The sequence below is a fragment of the Anomalospiza imberbis genome, chromosome 3 (assembly GCF_031753505.1).
Source record: "Anomalospiza imberbis isolate Cuckoo-Finch-1a 21T00152 chromosome 3, ASM3175350v1, whole genome shotgun sequence".
Taxonomy (NCBI): domain Eukaryota; kingdom Metazoa; phylum Chordata; class Aves; order Passeriformes; family Viduidae; genus Anomalospiza; species Anomalospiza imberbis.
In genome coordinates, this window is record NC_089683.1 from 41,266,627 (window position 1) to 41,293,047 (window position 26,421).

Below are 26,421 nucleotides of genomic sequence, written 5' to 3' on the forward strand. Positions count from 1 at the left end.
CCGCCGGCGGAGGCGGGCGGCGGGGCTGGGCTGGGTTGGGCCGGGCTGGGCCGGGCCGGGCCGGGCCTGGCTGCGCGGCCGCCATCGCCGAGGGGGCGGGGATGGGGCTCGGGGGCTGGTGGCGGGCGGCGCGGGCCCTGCGGGCGGCGGGCGGCGGCTGGAGCCGGGCGGCAGCGCCCGGTGAGCGGGGGCGGGCGGGGGTGGGTCTGTCCGGGGCGGGCGGGGGCGAGCTTGGCCGGCGCCCGGGGACAGCCCCGTGTGGCTGCGTTCGGCGGCGCTGCCGCGCCCCGAGCGGCTCCCGCGGCCGGGCTGACCGGCTGTGCCTCCCCGCCAGGCCCCACCTGCCGCAGCCTCTGCGCCGCCGCGCCGCCCAACCTCTCCTACCAGGAGCTCAAAGACTTGAAGAAGGCCAACGTCCTTCACATTGACGTGCGGGAGAAGTGGGAGATCGACAGGTTTGGAAAAATCCCGGAGTCCATCAACATACCCCGTAAGTTGCCAGTGCCGCTATTTGCAGGCGTCGGGTGTTCCTCCTGGCTGGAATGGTCAAGTGGTGGTGACTGAGCAAAGAGGAACGCTGCTAAAAAGCTGTTGGCATGTAATCAGGCTGAACGTTCCCTCCAGAGGAGTTAGTAAGAAGTCTTGCGATGTGAACCTGTCTTTGGATGGAGAATAAACAATAGCTTGTTTTCTCTATTTCCCAGTGGGTGAATTAATGGAAGCCCTACAAATGGACCCAATGGAGTTCAAGGAGCAGTATAATCAAAAAATGCCATCCAAGTCAGACCCTGTGGTTTTCTCCTGTTTGGCAGGAACAAGAAGTAAACAAGCACTTGCTTTTGCCATGTCCTTGGGTTTCAGCAGGTATGACTTTGTGTGTAAGGATGGGATAAATGCTGCTTCCCCCCATGAAGGTGAACACATATACACCTTGTGTGCAAGGGTAAAAATTTACATGTGGAATATGAACAAAAGAATTGGTGTTTGAGTTAGACACCTCCTCTTGTCTCCCCTGAACCTTGAAGGATGCCATTGGGTGTTGCAGCAAAGTGAGGTGTACCGCCCTCTGAAAGAACCTTTTAGCAGCTCTGCACATGGGCCGCTGGTGACACAAACTGTTGCAAGACCACTCTGCCACTGAAGGGTCCTTCTGCCTCGTAGGGTTCCCTTGCTGAGATGTTTCTTCCTTAAAGAGCTCCATGAGCACTAGTCCTGAGATGCAGGAAGAGTGTAAAGGTGAACTGCTTGCTTTGGTAATAGTACAATATTAAATAGTTTAAGAAACCACACCCTTTATTGAATTGCAGTTCTGCCTTTACAGTTCACTGTTGACAAAGGATGCCTTCACTTCCTGTAAAGCTCTGGATTATTTGCCAGGAGTAAAGCAGTGAAGGCAATAGCTGACAAAACAATCAGATTATGATAGACTGAAATGCAGCATTTGTTTTGCAGAATTGTTAAACCTATCTTTGGAAGGTGCCTCACTGTCTGGAAGACTGCAGATAAAATTTAAGACATTGGTTATTTGCTCATGTTTTCACTGAACTGCAATTCAGGAACTGGAACATTCATATTAATCTAGTCATAAGTGTGGAAGCATGTTCTTGTTTCAGAGTGAAAAATATCCTCCATTACCCGTTTTTCATGATGCCCAATTGAAGGTGTCAGTATTGTTTTGCATAGTGGATTTTTGTTTTACAGAGTTTAGTTTTGCACAGGTTGGTATCAGACCTGTAGAGCATATAGGTTTGCAAGGAAGTAAAGATCAGTGTGCAGGGTTTATTTGGTGACAGTATTAGACATAATAAATAGATGTGTAAATCTCCCACTGCTATGAGTCTCTTCTCACTCTTTTAAAAAAGAACTGGCAACTGTTTCATTGATCCAGCTACTATTTCTTGCTTGATGTTTGAGCTCCAACATGTCATTTGGAAGAGTTACAGAACTCACTGAATGGAAGCAGGCAGTATTAGAGCAAAGGAATGTCCATCTGGCTCATTGAAGCTAGGTACAAGTGTATATGGTTGCAGAGAATTTCTGTGTTTTCTCTTTATTTTAATCTGGTTTTTTGTAGGGGTTTTTTGTTTGTTTGTTTGTAGGGTTTTGGGTGTTTATTTTTTACTTTTAGTTTTGGGTTTTTTTGGCTGTGTCCTCTTTGAGACAATATTAAGGACTCTTCTTGAGAAAGGTATCTTCTGCATATTTTCAGAGTTCAGCAGTATGCTGGTGGCTTTGACGACTGGGTAAAACATGAACCTCCAGAAAAGAAATGAAGATGACAGCCCCACCCCTTACCCTTATCAAGGCTTCAGGATGGTTTATAGGTTTTAACAAACCACATGCATTCCACTTCCATAATAAAGCTCACTACTGGCTTCTTGTGTAAACGGACATTCACCTTCAAACGGCCGTGCATATCAACTGCTTGGTTTAAATTATACCCAAAGACTATGACACAAACAGAAGACATTAAATTTGTTCAACCTTTCAACCTTTACTTTGGGTTATGGTTTCAGTGGATGCATGTGAAGAGAACCTGAGTGCAGATTACGTTTACTTTTTTGTATGATGTAGATTATGACTGTTCAAACTAATGATGATAGGACAAATAAAATTATTATTTCTCAAATACCTGTGTCGGGTAGTTTGTTTAGAATAGTCAAACTGCAGATATTCTAGTATCAAGGGGTCAAGGGGACAACAGAAAACCACTGCTGGCTGTGTTGTACCAGGCCTCACCAGGACTAACAATGCCTTTTGAAGATCATTAAGGTAAGACTATATAGAGGATTTCAGGATTTAGTTAAATGTATAATTCATCATGCTTAGCTGTATTGATCAAGCCACCAAACTTCAGCATACAAATGAACAAAGCAAGGCACTCTAATCAACGAAGTCAGTACTTAGTCATGAGCAGCCAAATGCTTCCTTTTGTAACTAAATTAACATTTCTTGGGAATACCTAAAACTACATAACCACAAAAAGTAAGTTATTCTGTGTTACACCAGATCTATCTAGCCCATTATTTTCTGTTTGGCAGAAACATCTGAGGAAGAGCAGAAAACAGGATTAGTATGTAGTGGTACAATCTCCAGATTCCTCTCATTTACAACTCAGAGTGCTTCAGGCTTTGCATGTCTTACTATATTTGGGTATTTGTAAATTTTCAACAGAAACTCCAATCAGACACAGCAGTGGTGAGAAATCTTTCCTTTTGTTGCTTCCCAACTTGCCATGTATTCATCAGCTGCTCTGGTTTCTTCTGTCAGAAGTGAGCAGTTGTCACTTATCAGTCTTCACACCACCTGTGATTTTTCTAGACCTACTGTCTTTTCTGAACTGAGGAGCTGTGGATTGGTTTTTTTATAATGGGAAAATTACTGTATACCTCTTTTTTATTATCCTTTTTTTTTAATCGTGGTAGGTTTTTTCAAGATTTTTGCTCAAACTACTTATAACTTACCAAATTAGATGATCCTTTCTAATTTGCCTTCCAAATGATGAGGTTTGAGTTAAATAACTTGTCTGATCCAGTTTGTTTCCTTTGGGATTTTTCTTCAAGTCTTTTTGGCATAGATTGTTTGTGTTTGCTTTGATACTTTAAGAGTCACCTGTTGCCATATAATCTGTGAAGAGTTTCAGCTACCTGTCTTTCAGTGAGATACCACATTTTTATGCACCTCTCCTTTGACATGAAGCACAAGAAAGATGATTTTTTTCTGCATGCTTAGTAACAAGACTGTTGAATTCACATTATGTTCCATTTCCTGTCGTTCAAAATTAAATCTTTTTAAAACTGTCTTCACTGAATCCAGATCTTTTGACTGCACTTTATTGCCTTTCACTGTTTTTACTGGTATCAAAGCTGGTAAAATTAGCCTCATCTTCCCAGTAGAGAAATGCCTTAAGAAACTTCTAGGTACCATCAAGAAATGCCTGACATTTTAGCTCCAAGATATAGGTCTCATTGTGCTTTAGGTGTGAAGTCTGCAAAGACTCTTCAGCAGCAGTGATTAAATCTTTTCTTAAGAAAAAACTTTATCACTCTAGCCAGAATTCTTCATTAATTTCCCCAATTCCAAAACATGAACTTTCCTGGCAGATTACGTGGTATATGTGAGAAGACTGATGCTTACCTAAATAATAGTTCCTGTTTAATTACTCCAGACAACAGAGGTCAAGTTGCTTTGATTTATTTCTATTCCCCAAGTCCACATTACAAATCGCACATTTTAGACTTCAGGAAATGAAAGCAAAATAGCCAAATTCCACTTCATCAATCAAGTGTCTATAAAAGGTATGGATCAAATGGCAACCAAGTAGCAAAGACCAAAATGTATATTTTTTCCACCTCACCAAAGTGCCTGGGGTGGGTTCACATAATGGTTTATGAAAATAGCCTAAACAGAATTAAATGCTAGTAGCCTAATGGGCTACATATAAAACCACTTCAGTTATATTTCACTGAAAAACCAGCCAATTACAAAGACAGGTATTTGGAAAAACAGGTGGGTTTTTTAAGGGGCCAGTTTTTCAAACCAAGACACATCATAGAGCACATGTTTTCAATCTCCCTCCAGGATTTCAGAGCAGTGAAATGTGTTGTTTCAGGAAAATAAACAATCAAAAAACAACAAAAGAAAAAGAACAATGTTACTGAACTATATCATACAACTTTTATACTTGGGCAAGTTGGCATTATCATTCAAAATAAAGTTGTACAGAACTTTAGTTAGAAACAAAGTTATCTAAAAAATCAAGTAATCAGTTAAGGCCAATTCCTGTCTTCAGTGGGATATCTGCCTGAGTAAGGAACGCAGGATATGGCCTTCTGTTTGAAGAAATCTCATTTTCTCCAGCACAAAGGTAACCAAGGAATCCCATTTCAGTTATTCTAGAGTTGCTCCTAACACCCCAATTAAAATTAGCCAGTATGAAGCTCACCAAACACTTGATCCTCTTAAATAAACTCTCTAATGAACCACACAAATTCACATTAACAGTGAAGGCAGACTAACAGTGTATATCTTTTCTACAATAAAATCCACCATAAAAAATAGCAATAATATCCAGATTTGTACTTGACTGTGAAATATTCCAATTGTACCATACAGTACATTTATTTGAAAAAAAAAAAACCCTAGTATGTTGGGTTGTCTTAATTTCTAACACTTGAAATGTTTCAGAAAACTGCAGAATCACTATACATATTGCACTTCTCTGGCAAACTGGGCTACTGTATCGTGGCAAAAACAACCAAGTAGATCTACTGAGGAATACAGCTTTTTTAAACCCAAAAATAGAAACTGACTTTCTTTCCTGCAGTTTTCATTAAAACTGTAGCAATATTCTTTACAGGCTTTTCTAGGCATTTGTTTCTGAAGGACTGTGTGTTACTTGTTGCAGAATCTGTATTTATTTTTTTAAAATCAAAAATCAAAACTGAAGGTAATGGATAGATTCAACACAGAGTGCACTATCTTCCTTCAGTCACAAACAATATGAAGACAACACAAGTCATTAATACAGTTACACTTAGGCCTCGGGTTACTGTCACTCTAAAAATAGTTCACTTCAACACAAATAAAACCAATAATGAACTATTTGTTTTGAGTGAAAAACATCAATCTTTTGCAGCTTGGTTTAAAGTTTGATTCCTTACACTGAAAAATCTTAGCACATTTGCTCCAGCGTCAGAGAAAATGATATAATTTTAGAGAAAAAGCTTTCAAAATGCTTGACACAAACAAGCCATTTATTCTTCGAGTTCTTTGTCAAAGATGTCACTAAAACCTTCTGTCCATTTCATGAACACAGGAAATATCCCAGGATGTCTTGAGTCAAAGTGGTCCATAAAGAAATTCTTTGGAATGCCTTAAGATTGGCTATAACTAGAGTTCTGGCTACCATTTGGACCCTGTTCTCCTTCACTGTTAAAGAAAACAAAAACATATCTCTTCAATAAGAAGCATCACATTACATTTTATCCTTTTTAAAAATTAAAAAATACAGTATTCTGAAAGTAATAAAAATCTTTGGAAAGAAAATACTTCAACATATACATAAATAGGTCAAAATATTCCGCTCAGTTTAATTAAAAATGCAGAGGTTATTCTCAGCATGCATAAATAACTTCACCATATTTATGTGAATAATAATTTCAATATACATCCATGAAGCTGCCTGCTAAATCTGCTTCTGAAGTCAACATTGCAAAGTTCACATTACATAAGCATGTGCACAGGAATTTGCATGTGCAGATTCCCAGCAGTGATATTTAATCACAGTAATTAAATACATCAGGCAGGCCCAGTTCCACTGAATCTGGCCCAGCCATGGAGCCTCACACTGGGGTTCCTTACATTTGCTGAGCTGTATTGATCACATTCTAATCACATTAACGCTCTCCGGAAGATAAATGAATGTTATGCTTCCCACTAGCTCCTGAACAATCAGGCTGGTTTTGTATCAGAAACATCTGCACTATAAAAACATACACTACACCTTGAATTGAACATTTACACATTCTGGAAGATCACAGCCTAGCTTTTCCATAGGAAAGATGCAATAAGGAAGTACTGTACCTGTTTGGAGGTGGTTTTGGTTTAGGCATTTTACTAAGAATAGTAGCCATCTCTTTTCTCTCATCAAAGTTCTTCCACTGCTCATACAGCTTCAGAATAACCCTGATTATTTCTAAAATCTGTATTAGAAATAAAAGAGAGCCTAAGGTCAGACACGATAGTGACTTCACCTTTGTCATAGCCTGTTTAAGGGTGCAATTAACTAAACAGGCCCCAAACCGAAGCTAAGCAACAAATTTTTTGTATTATAAACAGAGCTGTCTCACACTTAATCTGGTCACAAAAAAGCATTTAATTAGTTTTTTGATTAATTGTAAATCGAAGCCCGAACAGAATACTTTCCCTTTCAACTGTATTTACTGTTTCTCTTCCCCTACAAACTAAATACCTTTTTAAAAATTTTATTTATTTATTTGCAACTACTGACACAGCTTATAACTAAGCTCCTGGAAAAATACAAACTTGGGCAGCATGACTGCAGCTATATGACCATGCATTATCAATACAGTAACTGATGATTATCAATGTTCTATACATATCAGGGGAACAGTGTGGGAAAACAAAAGCCCAAAACCACAAAACAGTCATCTGAACTCTTTCTTTCCAAGAAACAGAGCCAAAGAGTTTTTAAATACTTCTTACATTCTTATATACATATAATAAGAATTGTTGAGTCTTCATATTCTGCTTCTGGAAGCGTAAGAATTCCAAACCAGTTTGGACTTTCTATGTACCTTAATTTCCTATTAAATTTCTAGTGTAATATTCTATATAAAAGCTGGAGAATGTTTCATTCATAATATGTTTCATCATTCTCTAAATTAATAAAGTAGACTTCTTTCTTCAATACACGAGCTTTGATTAAGTGCTGGAGCAATATATTTTGAAATGAAAGTCACAGTTGGTGCTTCACCATGCCCATGGTGTTCATGTGAGAAAAATCAAACTTAGGCTTTATCACTGACATAAGAATCAATACAAGTAAACATTCAAAGATATTCAGTATCAAGCTTATGGTAATTTTATCTATTAAATATATGCAGGTTCTCCTTTGCTGCCAGTTTATTATCACCCTGCCTTTAAATGTATGACAGCAGAATTCACAGAGCTCTCCACGCAGCATAGCATCCACATTGTGTTTACATTTCAAGACAAATCCTGGAATACAAACACAATGCCGTAACATCAGTGGGATAAAGAGCAATACCAAGAGCGCAGAGGGAAACGGTACCTCTCAGTCATAACAGGCTATTTAATTCCAGACACTCAGTTTCAAAAAAAGACTGAAAAAATATGTGCTAGGTGAAACAGTGTGATAAGGAATATAAGTACTATTTCAATTTGCTTGCTGGAGCTAAATAAAGGTTAAAGAAGCCAACCTAAAAAGTAAAAGATACTAGTGAGGATGAAGAACATTGTTAGTACAAGGACAACTGCACCCTGAAACCTAATAAACTAATGAAGGGGATTATTTGACACAGAATTTGCATTAGCAGGGAACTCAACTGAATGATCTTGGTGTCTCCCTGTTTAGCACTGACTGAAGTCACGGTGCTGGGGCATCCTGAAAGTGTTGAAAATGTTCTACACTATGCTATACTCTGCACATTTACAAGGAGAAAAAGAGAATGGTGTGCTGGCATGATGCTGAAAAGTGAATCAGAAAATCACAGGCACTTGAACTTAAAAGTAAAACTCCTACTGACAATCTTGTGTGACTGAAAAACGCTGGGAATTCTTTTTCTGGAAAACAATGTAAAAGATATTGGGTTTATATTTCTGTCTGGAAAACAGCAATACCAGCAATGCTCTTCTGTTATGCAATGTTTTTTTCTTGACTTTCAGAGCAGGGTGATAACCAAATAACCTGACATTGTCTCCCTTCCAAAGAGATCTGCCTAACTGCAACAGCATCCTTCAAGAGCACTGAATTTTAAGTTCAAATCAGTATTGTGGATGTATGTGAAAGACAAGCATGACTACCATTTCTGATCAGTCCATAACAAGTGGTGGGAATAAAAAATAGACTACCTTTTCCATATCAACAGATAGCTCAGCAAACCATTGCCTTGCATCCTTCTGCTGGACAACACAGGCCACGTGTAGGCAAGCTGCAAAGACCAGGTGACATGGATATTGAATAAAGATACACTCCCAATACAGTTAGAAGCATTCAATTTTTTATAAACCCTATGCACTTCAACAGAGAAAACTGGGGATTAATTATCTGACTTTTCTTTAAGGCTTTTTAAGTTGCAAGGCTACAGTGTCAATGCTGTATGAGACACAACCTGCAGCACCATATGAGGGCACTGAGGAATGCTTGTGATGGGACAGTGCACAGAATACATCCAAGTAAACATGACAAGAGGCATGAATTGTTAACTTACCTAGAGCTATCATGAAAGGAGGGTACAGCAGACAAAGATCAGTTCTATATGTGTCATTCACTATCCTCCTGTGCAAAAAAGAACTTGTAAGTATCTTCCTAATCACCTTTAGACTATATTCCTTCCAAAACTGCTGTTGGTTTACAAATAATTTGCCAGTTTTCCAGATGGTCGAAGCAATGAGGCTGCAGGGCAAAGCATCAAGGAAAGAGATCTTTCCCCTTGTAAAAATCTCTTAAAGTCTTTCTTTTTTTCCGTTGTAGTTACAGCAGAAGTTTATTTAGAAACATTATTTTAGTAAATAAATATCTTTCTGGAATTTATGTGTATGTATACCATTAAATAATTATCTGTCTCACAGATAAATAAAGGCTAGAATAAAAGTAGTACTTCTACTGTCTTTCTGTATTTAAAACAGTTGAAGAATAAGAGCTCTGCTAACACAGCTAAACAACCCTATATATTGCTTCTACCTCCTATGACATGCTACAACAAAAAGACAACATTGACAAAAAGAAATTTCCTCTACTCATAGTCTCCATTCAGAAATGTTAAAACTGTGCTATTAGAGCTACTCTAAAAAATAAAAATTAGACCACTGCAAAGTAAAATCATTACAGGGTTAAAGACAGAATAAGCTGAGTCAGGGACATACACCTGCACAGGTTAGCTAGGGCACCTTTTGTATTCAAATATGGCTAAGCCTGCTTGGTTCAGCAAAAGCTTAACCACCTTTGAAGCATAACTATTAAACACGTGCATTCTTGACAAAAGGAGGAACTATTTCCACTGTCTTCATTACCATGCGAGAGGCAGCAGCATGTCTTCTTGGCCCATATCTTGCACATATTGGAGCAAAGGTCTATAAGGATGATATACTATCAAACAGCAGTCCTAGGAAAAATGTCATCGGGACAGAAGTCAGATTTCAATGCAGAGCATGTTGTCAGTTCGTATTAAAACATTTGGTTTACAAGTCAATTACTGATGATTTTTTTAGGTAGCATTCTAACACCTAGCCCTGCGCTAATGAGGGCAATGCTCTCTCTAGAATAACATTACACAGCACAGTTGCCAGTCTGTCAATGTCCTTCCCCTAAGAGACACAGAAAGTCACATCTGCAGCACACTGAAACCACATTAGCTTACAAACCCGTAATTCCCACTTGGATATACAAAACACTGCCAGAAAACAGTCTGCTACTAAATACCATACATGAAGAGCATGCCAAAATAATTGATGCTGGTTTGGAAAGAAAGAAAAGAAAAATTCTACTGCTCTCAAATCCCCCCCCCAGGTCCAGGTAAACAAGAAGGAATAAACCTCTTGCTAAAAGCAGCCAAATGTGTGGATACTACAGGGAAAAGCCACATTAAGTTACATGTGCTGAACGCTTTTGTGAAACACCATCACTGCACACACTATATATTGTATAGCATACTGGAAAAATAAGTGAATCCCCAAAATATAACTTCTTGTAAATGCAACTGCTTGTGCTAAAACTTCTGTATACAAAACTCAAGAGTTACTGCCATGTATAGCAGAGGTACCAAGGACTAAATCTACACAGGAATAGAAAAACTGTATTAAAATAACTTGTAGGTACAAACAAAGTCTTTGATCTGATCTCCTACGTGTTCAGTTCCCAAAACATATTCTCTCATCTGCTGTCTAACTCACTAAGCTGCTCCCTGGTTTCTCATTCCTTTTCTCTGCACTTGAGCAGAACTACTCTAGTACAGTATTACTCTAGTGGTAGAATTCAGTGCTTAACCCATCCAAGTCGAAGCCATATGCAGAAATGAAGTACTGCTTTACCCAAGCCCTTTAAGAAGCCTGGGTTGCCCCCTTTCAGCTACCTGAGCAAACACAGCAATGGGATAGCTACTCTTAGAAAAATAGGTAGGGCTCCTTTCTTTCAAAGGGTCTGGAAGAAAATGTCCCACTGCGTTCCTTTCATCCAACAGCCTAATAGATACAGCACCATCTCAGAAAATGGGAGGCCTGAATTCAGTTTCTTCCTCATAGGATTCAAACCCTCATCTCACTTCCTAGAAGATTACTCTAATTATTAGGTTGTTATAGACTAGCCTGAATGGGATAGTACCCACACCTTCTGCTAGAACATATAAGTGTAGCCCCAGATTCTTCCAGGCAAGAAGGAGAGGGCATAGAAAGAATATAACTCTTCATGGTCATAACTGGCCATTCCATCTAGGGAAAAAAGGACACTGACATCCCAGTCTCTGCATCAGGACTTAGATAAAATTACCTCTCACAAAAACAGAAGCAGTTCCACCAAAAAACCCAACCTACCATTAATTCTAAGAGATAGAATTCACATTCTAGTATCTGCAAAGAAGCAAAATCACCGTTAATAAGCAGAATGTTTCAGGCAGCAGAAAAAATTAACTGACAGTTTAACATCACAAATGCACAGGAATTCTCAACAACTATTTCAAACAGTCCAAAATGCATTTTCTCTGAAACTACAAAACCAAACAAAAATAAAACTATTATTGGCTATTGCCTTATCACTATTATAACTCAACTCCAGTCATAGTAACAAACAATTTAAATATTTTGCATCAAGTTTGCTGTGAAAGACTGCTTCATTGGCAGCACTTGCCTGATTTGTTTCAACACCTGGTAGCAGTAAATTGTTCCCAGTGCATAAAAACTTCACAGCATTAGAGAAGTTCTTCTGTAGAATTAGAGCATCTTCTTCAGCCCACTAAGTTGTCAAATAACCTTTCAAAACATCTTCAGATTTAATTTCATATGAAATATTCTGTACAATTGTAGCAATTATATCAGCTCTCACCCTCAATACAGAAGGTGATGTATTGGCGACATGAAGGAAAAGACTGGACTACTTTAGCTATATGAAAGCTGTATTCCAAAATGTATTTCCATTTGCCTTTACCTATAAAACAGCAGTGCAGTTTTATTATAAGGTCTTAGGTATTTTATATTCTGATGTATCATTTGGCTTTCTAGATTGGGTAAAAAGCAAACCAACAAAAAAGTAGTATTTGTTACAGCCAATCTAAAACTATTTAGATGTTTAGCTTTCAAAATTCTACAGCACAAGTCAAAATTGGTTTTAAGAAAAACTACAAAACTTCACATTATTGTGACTGAGAATATCTTGAAAACCACTGGAAAATTTAAATTTTAAGTACTAATTAAAAACTATCCTTCAAGAGCCATTAAATTTTACAGGCAAAAATAAAACTGCTTTCTGTAAGCCAACTCATGGCTCATGTGTGCAAGCTTGGAAGCATTCCAGGTGCAAAGGCCATTTACTTCCCCTGGAGGAATGTATTTGTAAACAAGAATATTCAAAAAACCCTAAATCTCTTTTCTCAGCACGCTATAGAAAAACTACCATTTCAGTCACCCTATCGCATCACTTGTCTTTCCTGTCAACAATTTAGGAAAGGAGGTTACATAAGATTTTTATTATTTTTAAAAGTAACTTTCAAAATATTCTACACAAAACTAATCATGAACAAATCTGACATATGAGTATGAAAACATTTCTTTCTTAGTATTTAAAAGAAATAATTTTCTGCTAACAATTACTAATTTATTTGATCAAGTTGTATTTCAAATAGCATACTTACATGGTTCATCCTATAAGGAAACTCCTTTGGAAAGGCATATGAAAACCTAGTTTTCACTACAGTAAAACAGAAAAAAGTATGTTAAAAATAATGTAATTAATACTTTTACTTCCTTTCCCTTTCTATTCATTCATCTGTATATAGCCCTTCAAATCTACCTGGCAGCAGAATTTCAGTTTGTGGCTTTCGGTACAAAAGGCGTGTATTTCAAAGAGAAGAGGTAAGTTACAAGATTTAAGATCCTGAAAAGGAAAGAGAAATACACCTGAAACCCAGATTTGCACAGATACTCAGCCAGACATTTGACTGCTGCTTTGGACACTATTAAGTCTTCTGGTTAACCACCAACTAGCTCAGAGACAGCTAACTTCCCACACGTTACGACTCACAGAGCTCTCCAGCTACTGATGTTCAGGATCTCAGTTCCAACACTAAATCCAAATGGAACTTTCATGTGAAACTTTTTATATAGGTTTGATCCTTCAACATGCAAGATTTTAAAATAACTAATGAAGTCTTAGAAAAGCAAGCCCAAAGGCAGTGTAAAGGAGCTCAGACAGACTTCTTGCAGGTCCATAATGTAATGATTATCTCCAATTGAGATATTTAATTAATCTTTGTGTATTTTACACGGAGAATGAGTACAGTTAGTGCACTGGTAAGAAGCATGCTAATATGCAAAACCAGAGTGATTTCATGTTAGAATGCTGAACAAAGAAAAACAAGAACACTTGAAGATGTGGATTTGACACATAAAACATTTAAAAAGCTATTTTAAGTCCTTGTTGTCCAAGGAAAATAAGTAACATTTAGCACCCTGGAAGTGGACAATATTCCATATATTAATGACAGACAGTATATTATTAAATAATACTATCAATATTACTTCTAGAAAATCAGTATGACATTAACTTGAAAGAAAAGACAGCATCAGTCCTCCTGGACCAAAGAATTCACCATTTAGACCTAGGGTGAACTTCACTAGAAAATTTGTTGTAGGACACCAAAACTGGGCTACTGGTTGGAAATTTTAATTATTTCAAGAAAGAGAAGAATTAATATAGTATTTTCTCAAGATGTATGCAAACTGAAAGTGTAAATGGTAAAAAAATACCAATTTGAAAAAGACGAAAGGGAGAAGAAGTATTTTTCCCTCAAAGCAAACTGCAGACACAATCACTACACGGAGCTGTATTTTTAGTGAGATATGTTAACAGAAGAAAAATCTTTTGAAGAGGTTGTTGAAAACCAGGCAAAGATCATCTTCTTTACAAAGGAAGCAAGTGTTGTTAACTTCATGTTGCTACTGAGCTAAAAAGCAAGCAAACCTCTTAAACCAGCCACTATTACATTAGTCACCCCTTTTGTTAGCTTGTTTTTGCTTTTACTTGTCTTGCCTCATCTTTTCATGCCTTTGGTATTAAGACCTCACAAAAACTGCTGTGTGCTACTGAAGCAACTCTGGTAAAGGAAGACCAGGTAGAATAAAAGAATAAATGCTTGGAGAAAGCCTGTTGCGTTTTGCCCCCGCTTCCATGAATGCATAGTACTTATCAGGGCTGACAGGACTTCTAGGTCTGAAGGAAGAACTGTGGGGAAAATCTTCTATAAGGTCCTGAGACTGGAATTTTGAGAAACAGCACAGCTAAGAACTAGATGTCAAAATAAAATCAGCATATTTACCAAAATCCATCTAACCTTCTCATTTATGCATCAAAACTTCCACACAATGATGCTTCTGATGTAAAAATAGCAACTCTCAGTGCTAAATGCAGTACTGGTCTTGGTCATGCTGGCACTGAAGATGTGTTTCAGTTCCTGGTGGCAGAACTGTCACACAGCCAGCCCCAAGGACTGATACACTCTCTGCATCGGGAGGCTGCAGATGCAGCCAGTCACCTGTCCCCTCAATGGCTACAAGGGATTTTGAAAGCGCTGACCTACATTTGGAAGAGCACAGCCAGGAATTGCCCATTGAGAGCAGCTGGACCTTTTGGGTCAGATAACAGCATTCAGCTAAGGAAGACATCACATCAAGAGTTTGATGGATGACATGTAAGTTACGTGAACCAGGAAATACAAAGGCAAGTGGGAAAGATAGAGAATTAAGTAACTACAGTGTAATTTTATTGAATTTATTGTGAACAATTGGTTATAAAATGTGTTTTTAGAAATAAATACCATGTGCAAAGACTAATTTTATGATGGGGGGAAAAAGGATTAAAAAAAATTGGAAGGTATACAAGCCTACCAAAAATTCTTAAAACAGGTACTTCCACAGAGCCATACCTTTTACTAAACAGACAAAGCTGTAAATTCCCAATTCTATCTTTAAGTGGTTCAGAATTCAATTTACTACTCGAGATTGTTTATAAATTTCAATAGTTTTATGACTTTGTTTTCACTTACGCCTGGCATAAGTTCCAACCATAATCAACCAAAACTAATACAGAAAGGATCCTTCTGTCTCTGTTTTTGGAAACAGAAGCTCTTTATTCTAAATGGCTCTTATAGTCCTCCATGATTTGATAAAAAGCTACCTTAAAAAAAAAATCCAAAGAAACCAACTGATCTCCCTACAGAGATACCTAACTAGAGTGTAATGAAAATTACTGATACTTACATACAGAAGTAGCAGCAGAAATCAACCTTGTATTTGAAACAACACCAAATTCCTGAAGAAAAAGAATGGTAAATGAGGTGAACCACCCGAAACACCATACACTCACACTGTTATCAAATTAAAATAACGGCTTCTTACTAAACTGGGCTTCTTTCTGCAGTATTGTAGTATTTGGTTTTTTTTCCCTCACCCCTTTTTTTTTCCTTAAGGTAAACAGGTTTAAACTCTTTACCTAAGTTATTTCATTTATTAGTTTATTGGTTGTTTGTGAGGAACAGTAAAGATTCATGAAAGGTACTAAAGCACCAAAAGCTCAGCTGGCTAACATTCTTTTTATAAAAGAGAGAAGAGGGCTTCAAGGAGGTTATTTTTTCCTTATCCCATCTGGAAAGAAAACTGTCTTTAGAAACCTGTCATTAGCTACCTTTTTTAGTTATGTTTTTGTGAAGTCTTAGCTCCTGTGCTGAGACAGCTCTCTGAAAATTTTCTGAATACAGTGTTCTTTCAGAGAAGTCCATAGCTGAATCAATAATGCTGCCCTCTAAAGCTGCAGAAGCTTTAGGAAGTCTACAAGGGAAGGAAGGCTACACAGACTACTAATTTAAGGTACATCTATGTATATACACTCTATGTCTGTGCCTGCTTAAAGGCTCATTTAAATGGTTGATAAAAAAGCACTCTCTCCAACACTCTTGCTATTTTCCTTGATGTCTTCCAAACATTGATGAGTGTCACAGTACTTGTACAGACAACAGTATCACATGTCACCACTAATTTAGTAGGACTGTTTCTACCATCCATTAAGTATTTGAGCTCCTTCTGTAAAACTCCTTAGTGCTGACATATCATAAAGTGGCCAATTTGACTTTTTTCCATTACACAGACACTTCTCAAACAGCTGTAAACTTGCTGCATTACAAGGACTAACAGCAGCACTCAGCTGATACTAACTCTTGGCCACATTCAAAGGGGAGCACTGATGGTGGAGGCATGGAGCCCTCTCACCATGATCCCTAGTGGGTCAGATCCTTATGATAATTTCTCAAGGACAGAGCATGAGCTACAACATACTTTTAATCCAAGTAATGAAAGTGTGGTAAACTCTGAGGATCCCTTGCTATATGAAATAGAACAAGATAATTAGGAAAAAAATTCCAATTATGTTTTAAAGTTTGAGTAAACATAAATAAGGAGAAACACACCAGAAAGAAGACACTGCTTAAGATATACACAATTTAAGATACAGTGTATGTAAATATTTAAACACTGTCTGACAGTAAAACAGCCATTTAAAATATTTTTTTTCAATTTTCAGAGGCACTTCAGGGTTAATAATTCAAACAAATTTTGAAGGCCTTCTCTGTCTCCTTTTCTTAAATGCTATAGAAGTCTATGCAAAAAAGAGAAGGTTTCAACCCCCAAAGCATGAAGAAAGACAAAAAAATTGAAAGTCCTAAACGTTTTCCTTCTCTCAAACATCACATAATATTACATTAAAAAATTGTAATACTTCATACCTCTACTTTGGATGCCAAAAACACACACGTAGGAGCCATTAATACTGGATCTATACTTTTTAGGGAATATCTGAAATGTTACAACAAAATTATAATATGTTGTTTCATACATGTAGAACGATTAATCTATTAAGAGCACCACACTTCCTTTTGAAAAAGCAAAGCTTAAGTTAACTTTATTAAAGCATAAAAGCTTTACACCATCCAGAAAACAAAAGTGGCACTGTTTTTAATACAGAACTGCATTTTTAAAGGGCTACCAAAATGTGCCTAGCAAATGTTTTATTCTTGTACCATCATAGTAAACAGTCCTACCTGGCATAGAATCTCTTGAAGTAGACTGTAGCAGTTGCAATAACTTGTTGTCTTAATTTAAGATGTTCACCTAAAGCCTGGATAACTTAAAAAAAAATGAACAAAAGCTTGAGTTGAAGTTTTTTTAAACAATTTGACACCAAATAGCAAAGGGTCTCAAAACACCGCTAGTGCTGGGGATTCTAAGGAGCAGCACCACAGTCTTGTCCCTCTGCTGCTCTAGAGAGACAATATGCTGCTGAAAACCTACGGACCTACAGGTGAAGAACCACTGCCTCCGGAAGCTTGGGGACACCTTCAAAAAGGAAAAGGAACTTTGACTTCATTGTGTACAAAGTGAGTATGACCTTTAAGAAGATGACAACACAAATCTCAGAAGGGTAAAGCTCTGGTATTCCATTTTAGAGCAAAACAAATTCAGACACAGGAAATATAAAACCTCAGCTCTTCAGTGCCACACAAAATGGATGGGTTTTTTTCAAACTAGTAAAGCTGCCAACACAAACACGGTCATTAAATTTGGCAGAGGTAGCAGGTGTTAAAAAAATGACATATTTAGTCTAGGGAGAGGGGGTGGGAGACCAGAGGATGTAGTCAGCTGCTCCATCACAGTGGTCCTCTGCCAGTTGGCCAAGAAACAACCCTGGTGTCATCTGTGCAGGTAGCTCTTGTTTGGCCTCCCAGGCAAAGGAAAGGTGCCAAGCAGATTAGAGGCATCAAGCTGGGATTAAGAGCAGGGGTTGGATGTAAAGAATGGCACAGTGAAACATAAGGTTGTTACTTGTTATTTTTCCCAAACTTCTGTGCCACCATTATTCTGAGCACGGCGCGGCTCTGTGAAGACTCCCTCTTCTTTTTTGCCTCCCTCGTGAGAAATGTCAAAAACAATATTTTAAAATACACTTAAGTAGATATTTAAAATAAGTACAGCAAGACCAAGACAGTGACCATTGGCGAGAAAAGCAAACAATTCTGTTGCCAGTCATCACAAATTCTTAGTCTCTACTTAAACACTCAAGTAGAGAGTTTTTTGCCCATGCTCTTATCACATATCCCCTGCGAACAGCCAGGGTACACATTTGTCATCCACTGGCAAGGCCTAAAGCAACAATAAATCCCTGTCTGTCTCATACCATTCTTTTTCTAGAGAAGAACACCAAATTGGGACTAGTTTGACAGTGACAGCAGGACAAGCAATACTTCTGAAGATGGTGTTAAACCTAGTATGTAATGTCTGTACAAATATTAAATATTTGATCAGCACATCTTGGGAGGTTGTAACGTATTTTTGCCTTTAATTTGACCGTGGGGCTAAAAAGCTGTCCTACTACCAGGGCATCAGAAAAATTCAAGTATTGGGCTAAACAGAATTCTCCAAATATGTCTCATACTCCCATGGGATTTTCAGGAATGGTTTGGCCATCTGCTGTCAGAGAAAAATCAAGTGTGGTTTAAAAGCAAAAAATGGACAAGAGCCTAGAGAAACTTAATGAAATGGAAGCTTGTAGATGCTGGGAAAAAGTCCAATGCTTTTAATTATTTTAATATTTGAAAAGAAACTGTAAAATCATTAATTCTTGTACATTTAGAAAGTAAGCAGTTTCAGTAGTTTGAGGTTTTTTAATAAAAGTTGTTTTAAATCTGAGTATTTTCTGTAGCCTTTAACACAAACATTACTGCTTCTGCACAAAACCAAAAAGGGAAAACAACTAATACACTTCTCAACCAAAATCAGTTAAGGCTTGGTGATCCAAACAGAGAAATCAACATTACTTTTTTTTTTCAAACTGCTTTAGAAGATGATCTTTTTCCTTCTCTTTATAGCTGCAGGGAGACATGTAATCAGTTAGTAATCTATTGCACTTGTTTTCCAATGAAGAAGCAGCAGGAAATTGCCCCTCTCCATGCAGATTTTAAATTGCTTTAGGGAACAACCATCTCCTGGGCTGACACACACTGAATGTGACATGCTGGGGCCAAGCCTCATCTGCTCTCAGGTAGTGCAGATGGGAGACAAGGGGGGACCCAAAGCAGGGTCTCTGTTCAGAGGCAGGCAAGGATACAACACACTGAGGGCTTGAACACAGCGAGCTCTGCCCGAGCATAGAGCACCCCTGCCCTCTGTCCTGCACTGTCCTGCCCTCTTTGCTAGAGAAGGGGAGAAAGCCCAGCACCACTCACTCCTGCAGAGTAGGCTGTGTTTGTACAGGCACAGGGGAGATGCTGGCAGAGCTGCTCTCCAGCTGCCCCCAGTCACTCACCTACCTTCAGGGGAGGCACGGAGGGCCAAGGAAAAGGACCCTGGGAACCACAAACCAAAACTAACTTGCTTACTTTGTAAAGCTTTGTTTACTCAAGAAAAACAATGAAGTGAAACATTTAAAAAGCATATTTCACAGTTCAAATTAATACTAGTGAAAATTAGCATAGAAATACAGCTTTAGAAATATCCACAACCTTCCTTTTGTCTCTTTTTCTATTATGAAGTTATGACATTTGCTTTTAACCTCAAGAAATTTCAGGAACGGATCAAATGGGTAAATCATTGCTAGCTTGATTTCCTGATGCCCTGTAAGCAATAACACAGAGGTATCCATAGTGATCGTGTTTATAGCATATGCAATTGTTACAAAAATAACTAAGCTAGGAGAGAAGCAATGGTATCTTTCACAGATACCATTCCAGCACTGACATAAGATCTTCCAGTGGCTCTGGGAAAGTCACTTCACTTCTCTGTCTCAAGTCTGTTCAGACAGCTGAAAAAAATAAGCATTCTGTACTTTAAAGGACTCCTGCAAAAAATATATGAAGAGCTGCTTGCAAACAAGTTACTAGTTAGCAGTATCCTTTGCATAAGGAGATTTTTTAAAATATTGAACAATTCCACAGAGAAAATTTTAAGTGCCTTTGTAATCCGATATATTCAGGTGTGGCCATTCACATGGATAGCAAAATGCTTTGCAAGATCAAGTAAATCTCAGACAACTTCATACACAAGTCCTAAATTCTTTGGGAGAACAGGCTGCCTGGCAACAGCTCTCAGAAACTTGTTGACAATTTGAGAGCCACCTGGTACTAGGAAATCAGTCAGAAGAAGACAAAACACGAGCTGTGTTGCAGGTTTCAGAGAATCTAAGTGAACACAAATAACAAGTTTCCAAACTCTGCTGTTTAACAGGAAAGCACAGATCACCTAAAATACTTACCCCACCCTAAGACCCCACCAAAAGCCCAGGCTGAGTCCTAATGCTTGATACTGAGCCTTTAATATACTAGCTTAGCAGTTTCTGCTTGCTTCTCCTCCTTTTATGTTTTGATAAGAACTTCTTGAAAATAAGAAAATTTACTGTTTCGTCCTATCACAGATTAAAATGTTATATATGCAGCCAATTAGCCTGCAAAGTCTCCTAGAATTGTGTTAGTACAACTAACAAATTATTTCTATTCCAAGTCTTTGTTAAAATAGGCTGTGAAATTATATGTAATACAACAATGAAAACATTACATTCTCTAAGTAACTCAAACCTCCATTTAGACATGGCATACATTGCACAAATTTTATGGCAGAAATAAAAAAAAAACTTTACCATTAGTAAAAAATATCTGTAGCTTCCAATATTCTTCTTCAGTCAGAAATTTCAAGTCTTTCTGGCGTTCTTTCAATAGATCTTGTTTATCCAAAATCCATTGTAAGCTAGAGGAATGGAAAATAATTTCAGCAATTCTTTATCAACATTATACTGAGTGTCTCCTACATAAACAGACTATGAATTGAGGCTTGGGGATAGAGGGCTTGTGGCCTTTTAGCAAAGCCACAAACAATCTTCTCAAGCAACTGCTCTTCAGGGTTTTTGAAAGACAACTTAAAAAAAAAAAAAAAAAAAAAAAAAAAACCCAAACAAACAACAAATCATGAACTACCAGGGGCTGAGATCAGCCTCTACCAGCAGCAAACTGAGCTGGCTTTACAGACTTCAGACTCTGACAGTCACAAGGTTTATGCTGCAGCCATTTCATTACGGGCACCATTCAAACCTCGACGCGCTCAGCACGAGGGCGTTTCAGGGCAGAATCACAGAATCAATCAGGTTGGAAAAGACCTCTGAGATCGAGTCCAACCCACAACCACCACCCTGTCAACTACACCATGGCACAGAGTGCCACGTCCAATCTTTCCTTAAACACCTCCAGGGATGGTGACTCCACCGTCTCCCCGAGCAGTCCGTTCCCAGTATCAATCGCACTTCCTAATGTCCATCCCAAGCCGAGGCCCGGCTGCCCCACCGCTGAGGGACAAGCGTGTTGGGACCCAAGCTCCCGCGATCCGCGCCTGGAGCCGGGGGTGGCGCGGGCACCCACACCGGGACGCGACCCCTGTCCCGGAGCGCCCAAACGCTTCCCAAGCGGCGGCTGAGCGGGGTCGGCTCAGGCTGCTCCCGCACCCCAGCCCGGCTCCCGCCAGAGTCCCGCGGCGAGCAGGCCCCGCCGCCCGCCCGGCGCGCCCGGGCCTCCCTTCGGCGCCGTGCCCGCCGCCCGGCCTGGCAATGAATGGACAGAGCGCGGCGGCGGCCCGCAGCACCCGTGCCCCGCGCCCCGCGGCCGCGGCACCCACTAGTGAGAGCTCTGCCAGAAGTTCCCGGCCATGGGAAGGAGCGGAGCGGGGAGGAGGCGCCCGGGCCCGCGATGCCCCGGCCCCGCCGCCACAGCGCCGCCGCCCCCGCGCCGGCAGCAGGAAGGAGGAGGCGGCCGCGGCCGCCGCCGGCCGGCAACACGCGGCACTGGGAACCGTTCCCCCGCGCGCGGGTTCCGCCCGCCCCGCCGGCCCCCGCAGCCCCGCGGGCTGGCACAGGGACACGGAGCGGGATGGGCCGGGAGGAGGCACCTTCCAAACCCGGTCCAGCCCCCGCCACGTGCAGGGACGCCTGCCACTAGGCCAGGCTGCTTAGCGCACCGTCCAACACGGCCTTGAACGCTGCCAGGGATGGGGCAGCCACAGCTGCTCTGGGCAACCTGTTCAGTGCCTCACCACCTTCACATGGAAAGAATTTCATCCCTATATCCAGTCCAAACCTGCCCTCTGGCAGTGCAAAACTGGCCGCTTCTCTCTCTACTGTAAGCAGCCAGGAAGATCCAGAGCTTACTTGTCTTGTGCCATCTCCACCTCACCTAAATTTCCCTTTAATTTATCTGTTCCCAAGTTTTCACGGCTCAGCTTGCTCCATGCTGGTATTTTCCTCATCGGAGAGAGCCTCTAGAGGTATTTACTTAATAATTCTAAATTTAAACTACAAACAGGAAGTACATGGGCCTGCTTTCTCTCCATGCTCTTTCCTGTGGTGGCTCTCAGCTTCTTAGTGCGATCTGAGATGTACCAATGCCACGCACTTGAAAACTTGAGAACAAGTAAGTTAAAGGGAAATTTAGGTTCTGTTTAGGAACTATGAAGCAGAGAGGGGAGATGCACAGGGTAAATTGGTGTCACAGTTTAGAAATTATATTCTCAAATGTCGTGTTTGCAACTGAAGCTACTCCAGACGTCCCATGAGTCGCACACTTCCCCATCCTCTTGTCCCCCTGCTGTGGGTGGCTGGAGAGCAGAACTGGAGGCACAAAAGGTAAAGATCATGGACTGAGAGAAGAACAATTGACTGGAAAAAACAATGAGATAAGAAATGAACAGTAACAGCAACAACACTAATGACAAGAAAACAAAAAGTTGTCACTTACCCTATGGAAACCCCCATCAATGCCCAGCCGCTCCCTCTGCAGTGCTATCCCAGCCTGCAAGTGAGCCTTTTTCCTGCTCTGTCCCTGGAAAATGACGCGAGGTGGCATAGAATAACCTCTAGGTACTGGCCCTGGCACTCATTGTTGCAGCAGAAATTAAGCCTGTCCTGCCTGGAACCAGGACAGATGGAGCCAGTGGTGTTTCTAAATGCCTTTGCTGGCAGAATGAACACTGTTCTGACATGCCAGAGAGACTCTAGGTTTGAGACCCTGTTTATACATAGGAATGTGGAAGAGGGAGGTAGAGAAAAAATATTTTGCATACCCTTTACCTTTCTTTTCTCAGCATAAGGAGACACGATGGAAACCACAGGCTGGGTTTGTGGGGAGCCTGTGGGGCCTCTCTGACCTGACACCTTTCTCCAAAAAATATCCAAAATATCCGGACTTTGCAGGGTATGGGAAAAGGAACTTAGTCTGCTGTGTCAATGTCACAAAGAGGTGAACTAAATTGCCAGCAAATGCCCTGGATCACAGCCACCCACAGCCACATCACACACAACATAGCACAACACCAAGGAATCAGCAGAGAGAGAGACAGAGGCTGCTGTGCAACAGAGAAGCTTGTCATCACCTCACTGAACATACTAGAGCAACCAAAATAGCAGCAAACCTCATGCTTCTGGTTATCACATCAAGTGAGCATCTCTCTTTTTTTCACCATCTTTCTCTACCTGACCATGGCCTTTTTCTTGCTCTGATTTAGTACCTGTTCCCTCATGGTGGTGATTTGGGCTTCTGCACAGTCAACAGCTGGATGAATATGAGACAGCTGTGTGCCCAGGTGGCCAAGAAGGCTGATGGCATCCTGGCCTTTATCAGAAATAATGTGGCCAGCAGGACCAGGGCAGTGATGTACTCAGCACTGGAGAGGGTGCACCTCAAGTGCTGTGTCAAGTTCTGGGACCCTGAGGTGCTGCAGCTTATCCAAAGAAGAGCAACAGATCTGGTGAAGGGTCTGGAGCACAAGTCTTAGGAGGAACAGCTGAGGGAGCTGGTGTTGTTTAGCCAGGACAAAAGGAGGCTCCGGGAAGATTTTATCACTCTACAGCTTCCCTGAAAGGAGGTTGTAGCAAGGTGGTGTCAGTGTCTTCTCCCAACAAACAAGAGCTAGAACAAGAGGAAATGGCCTCAAGTTGCACTGGGGAAGTTTTAGATAAACTTTCTTTACCAAAAGGGTTGTCAAGTGTTGGAACAGGCTTCCCAGGCAAGTGGTGGACTTACTATCCCTCAAGATACTTAAAAGATATGGGGATGTGGCACTTGGGGACACGGCTTAGTGGTGGACTTGGCAGTGCTGGGTTAACTTGATGACCTCAAAGGTCTTTTCCAACCTCAACAATTCTATGATTTTACACTGCAGTATGGCAGGATATTAGTAGGGACTGGGCAGGATATATACCATAGCTATGATAAATGCCATTGCTGCACTGCATACTAGGCATGGGAAACAGCTCTGCTTACCCTGTATCTGGCACCGCAGGGGCTGTCTGATACTGCTGGAATGGGAGCACTTGGCACCACAGATTCATGCCAGCTCGACTCCCGGACTGTCTCTTTCCCAGCAGGACAGACCTCATATTGCATGACCCCATTTCACAGCACTGCAGAATTGTACAGCACACCGGTATCAGAGCTATGGCGAGGGAAACTCTCCCTGCTCCACAGACCCAAAACCAGAGAGAAGCAAAGACTCCTTGGGGTACACATTGCCCTGCAGTGGAACACTCTGCCATGCTGGAGCTCCTCCAGTGCCCTACAAGGGGACACCCTACTATGTTGGACATCCTCCCTGCAGAACGGCACCCAGGGGGCTCCCAGTGCTTTGCGGGGGGTCATTGTCAGCCCTGCAGCATCCCTTGAGCAAAAAGGCAAAGGTTCCTCTAGACTGGGCCATGCTGGGGAGGCCCATTGCCAGGCCAGGAGGCCTGCAGCTGGTGTGGACCCACATTGCAGGGGTGCTGATGGCCATGTGTGGGTGCCATTATGACTCCATCTCCCTGGAGGCCCAGCTGGGAGATGCTTTCCTGGGCAGGGCCATGTCAGGGGCAGACAGGACAGAGCTTTTTCCCCTTGACATTGCTTTTGAACCTTTCCAGGAGCTGTGTGGAAGATCACTTTATTTACCATGTCCTCTGTGTGTGTGTGTCAAAACAAGCAAACAAAGATTTCATGAAACAGATGTTCAGTGCTGCTGTGTGTGCTGATATCTCCTGCTCAGCCTCAGACCTGGCTGCTGCTCTGAGGGACATCCAGATATAGGATGAAAAAATCGCAGCCAAGAACCTGCAGGTAAAATTATACTTTGTCATATTTGTGAGATGAAATTATCTGTCAGCTCTTGCTGATCTCTTCCTCCTCTGCCCCCCTAATAAAAACCATCACAAACATATTGAATATACTTAGTAGTCCATTGCTAGATATAAATATACACAGGATAGTTGGAAAGATTTTTTTTCTCCATAAAAAATGCTTCTTCCAATCCGCATCTTATAAATAGGATGATACGTGGTCAGTTTTTTGTTCATGGGTCCTCCCCCACAATTGGAAATACAATATTTTCTTTATCTCTTTCCCTTGAATGCACACAAAAACAGTCTTTGCAGATACTCTCAGGTTTTTCACATGTTTACATCTTCATCTCATAACTGTAAACAGTACATATCTTTTCACAGATCTGACAATAAGCATTCTTGTTTGCCCTCTGCTGTTTAATATCCCCTCAGGAAATGAATGAGTGGTACAAAACCAGATTTACTGACTTTAATCAAGCTTCCACAAAACATGCTGAGAATGTGAGACATTTCAGGGAAGGAACAGGGAAAAGAAGTGTAAGTGGAATTGAAAACCCCTTCCAGCTTATGTTATGTCACTTCTGATGGAAGCCTTTGTTATGATTTCACTAAGTTAGGTAATGTGACAGTTGTCCGATATTTTTCCCAATAATGGTAGTCTTTTAGGCTATATTTTGCAACAAGCGAGGTGGATTGGAGGAGTGGTAACCCTGGATGTGACTCCATGTGTCAAACCAGCAGCAAGTAGCCACAAATAATATTTATACATATGAAACAAAAGTTCAGCTGCTCAGTAATGCATGTATCTGAACATAAGGATCCTGTTATTTTGAATGACAGTGTGGGGGAAAAGGATTTATGTGGGAGAATTTTTTTTTATTTGAAGCACCATCACAGACACTTCCACTTCCACACCAAAAGCAGACTCCTGCAGAAGCATCCATTTAATATTTTATGTCAAAGACATTCAGGATAATTTCATAAGATGAGGGAAAGACCTTAGAATAATGAGGGTTTGTTTTACAGCATGAGGATAAATAACAAGGGACAGAAGTGTTATTAAAACCATCAGCTCTGTTTTGAGAACCTCTTGATAAGGATATCAGCCACCTCCTACTGACCTTTGCTTAAAATAATTTTTTTTTAAAATCAGCATTCCCACATGGTAGCCTGTTATTTCAAAGGGTTTTCCTTTCTGGGTCACAGACACACTGGCATTTAACCCCACGTCCTCTCAGTAAAACATGCAGCAGGAGCATATGCAGGATGGAGTATCATAT

General features: G+C 40.5%; 2 protein-coding genes and 1 long non-coding RNA gene across 4 annotated transcripts; 2 read left to right on the top strand and 1 right to left on the bottom strand.

Moving 5' to 3' along the window:
- Positions 1-50: 50 nt before the first annotated feature.
- Positions 51-4,652, top strand: TSTD3 (thiosulfate sulfurtransferase like domain containing 3). Its single transcript, XM_068184143.1, has 4 exons — positions 51-180; positions 335-490; positions 705-864; positions 2,210-4,652. Exons 1-4 carry the CDS (start codon positions 102-104, stop codon positions 2,271-2,273), a joined length of 459 nt encoding a protein of 152 aa, XP_068040244.1. The 5' UTR covers positions 51-101; the 3' UTR covers positions 2,274-4,652.
- CCNC (cyclin C) lies at positions 4,179-21,831 on the bottom strand. 2 transcript variants are annotated; one of them, XM_068184141.1, is made up of 12 exons: positions 21,673-21,831; positions 20,648-20,754; positions 17,061-17,145; positions 16,746-16,815; positions 15,229-15,280; positions 12,606-12,661; positions 11,293-11,328; positions 9,778-9,869; positions 8,976-9,043; positions 8,617-8,696; positions 6,586-6,704; positions 4,179-5,931 (listed from the first exon to the last, which is right to left on the bottom strand). In XM_068184141.1, the coding sequence occupies exons 1-12, from the start codon at positions 21,702-21,704 to the stop codon at positions 5,877-5,879; spliced, it is 852 nt and encodes a 283-aa protein (XP_068040242.1). In that variant the 5' UTR covers positions 21,705-21,831; the 3' UTR covers positions 4,179-5,876. The 2 variants fall into 2 exon arrangements, with proteins under 2 accessions (XP_068040242.1, XP_068040243.1); XM_068184142.1 differs by lacking the exon at positions 17,061-17,145 and having other exon boundaries at positions 21,673-21,692.
- Positions 21,832-22,568: 737 nt separating this feature from the next.
- On the top strand, positions 22,569-25,987 carry LOC137470598 (uncharacterized). The gene is made up of 4 exons (XR_010997153.1): positions 22,569-23,485; positions 24,947-25,139; positions 25,574-25,678; positions 25,808-25,987. It is a non-coding gene; the product is annotated as an uncharacterized lncRNA (long non-coding RNA).
- The last annotated feature ends 434 nt before the right edge of the window (positions 25,988-26,421 follow it).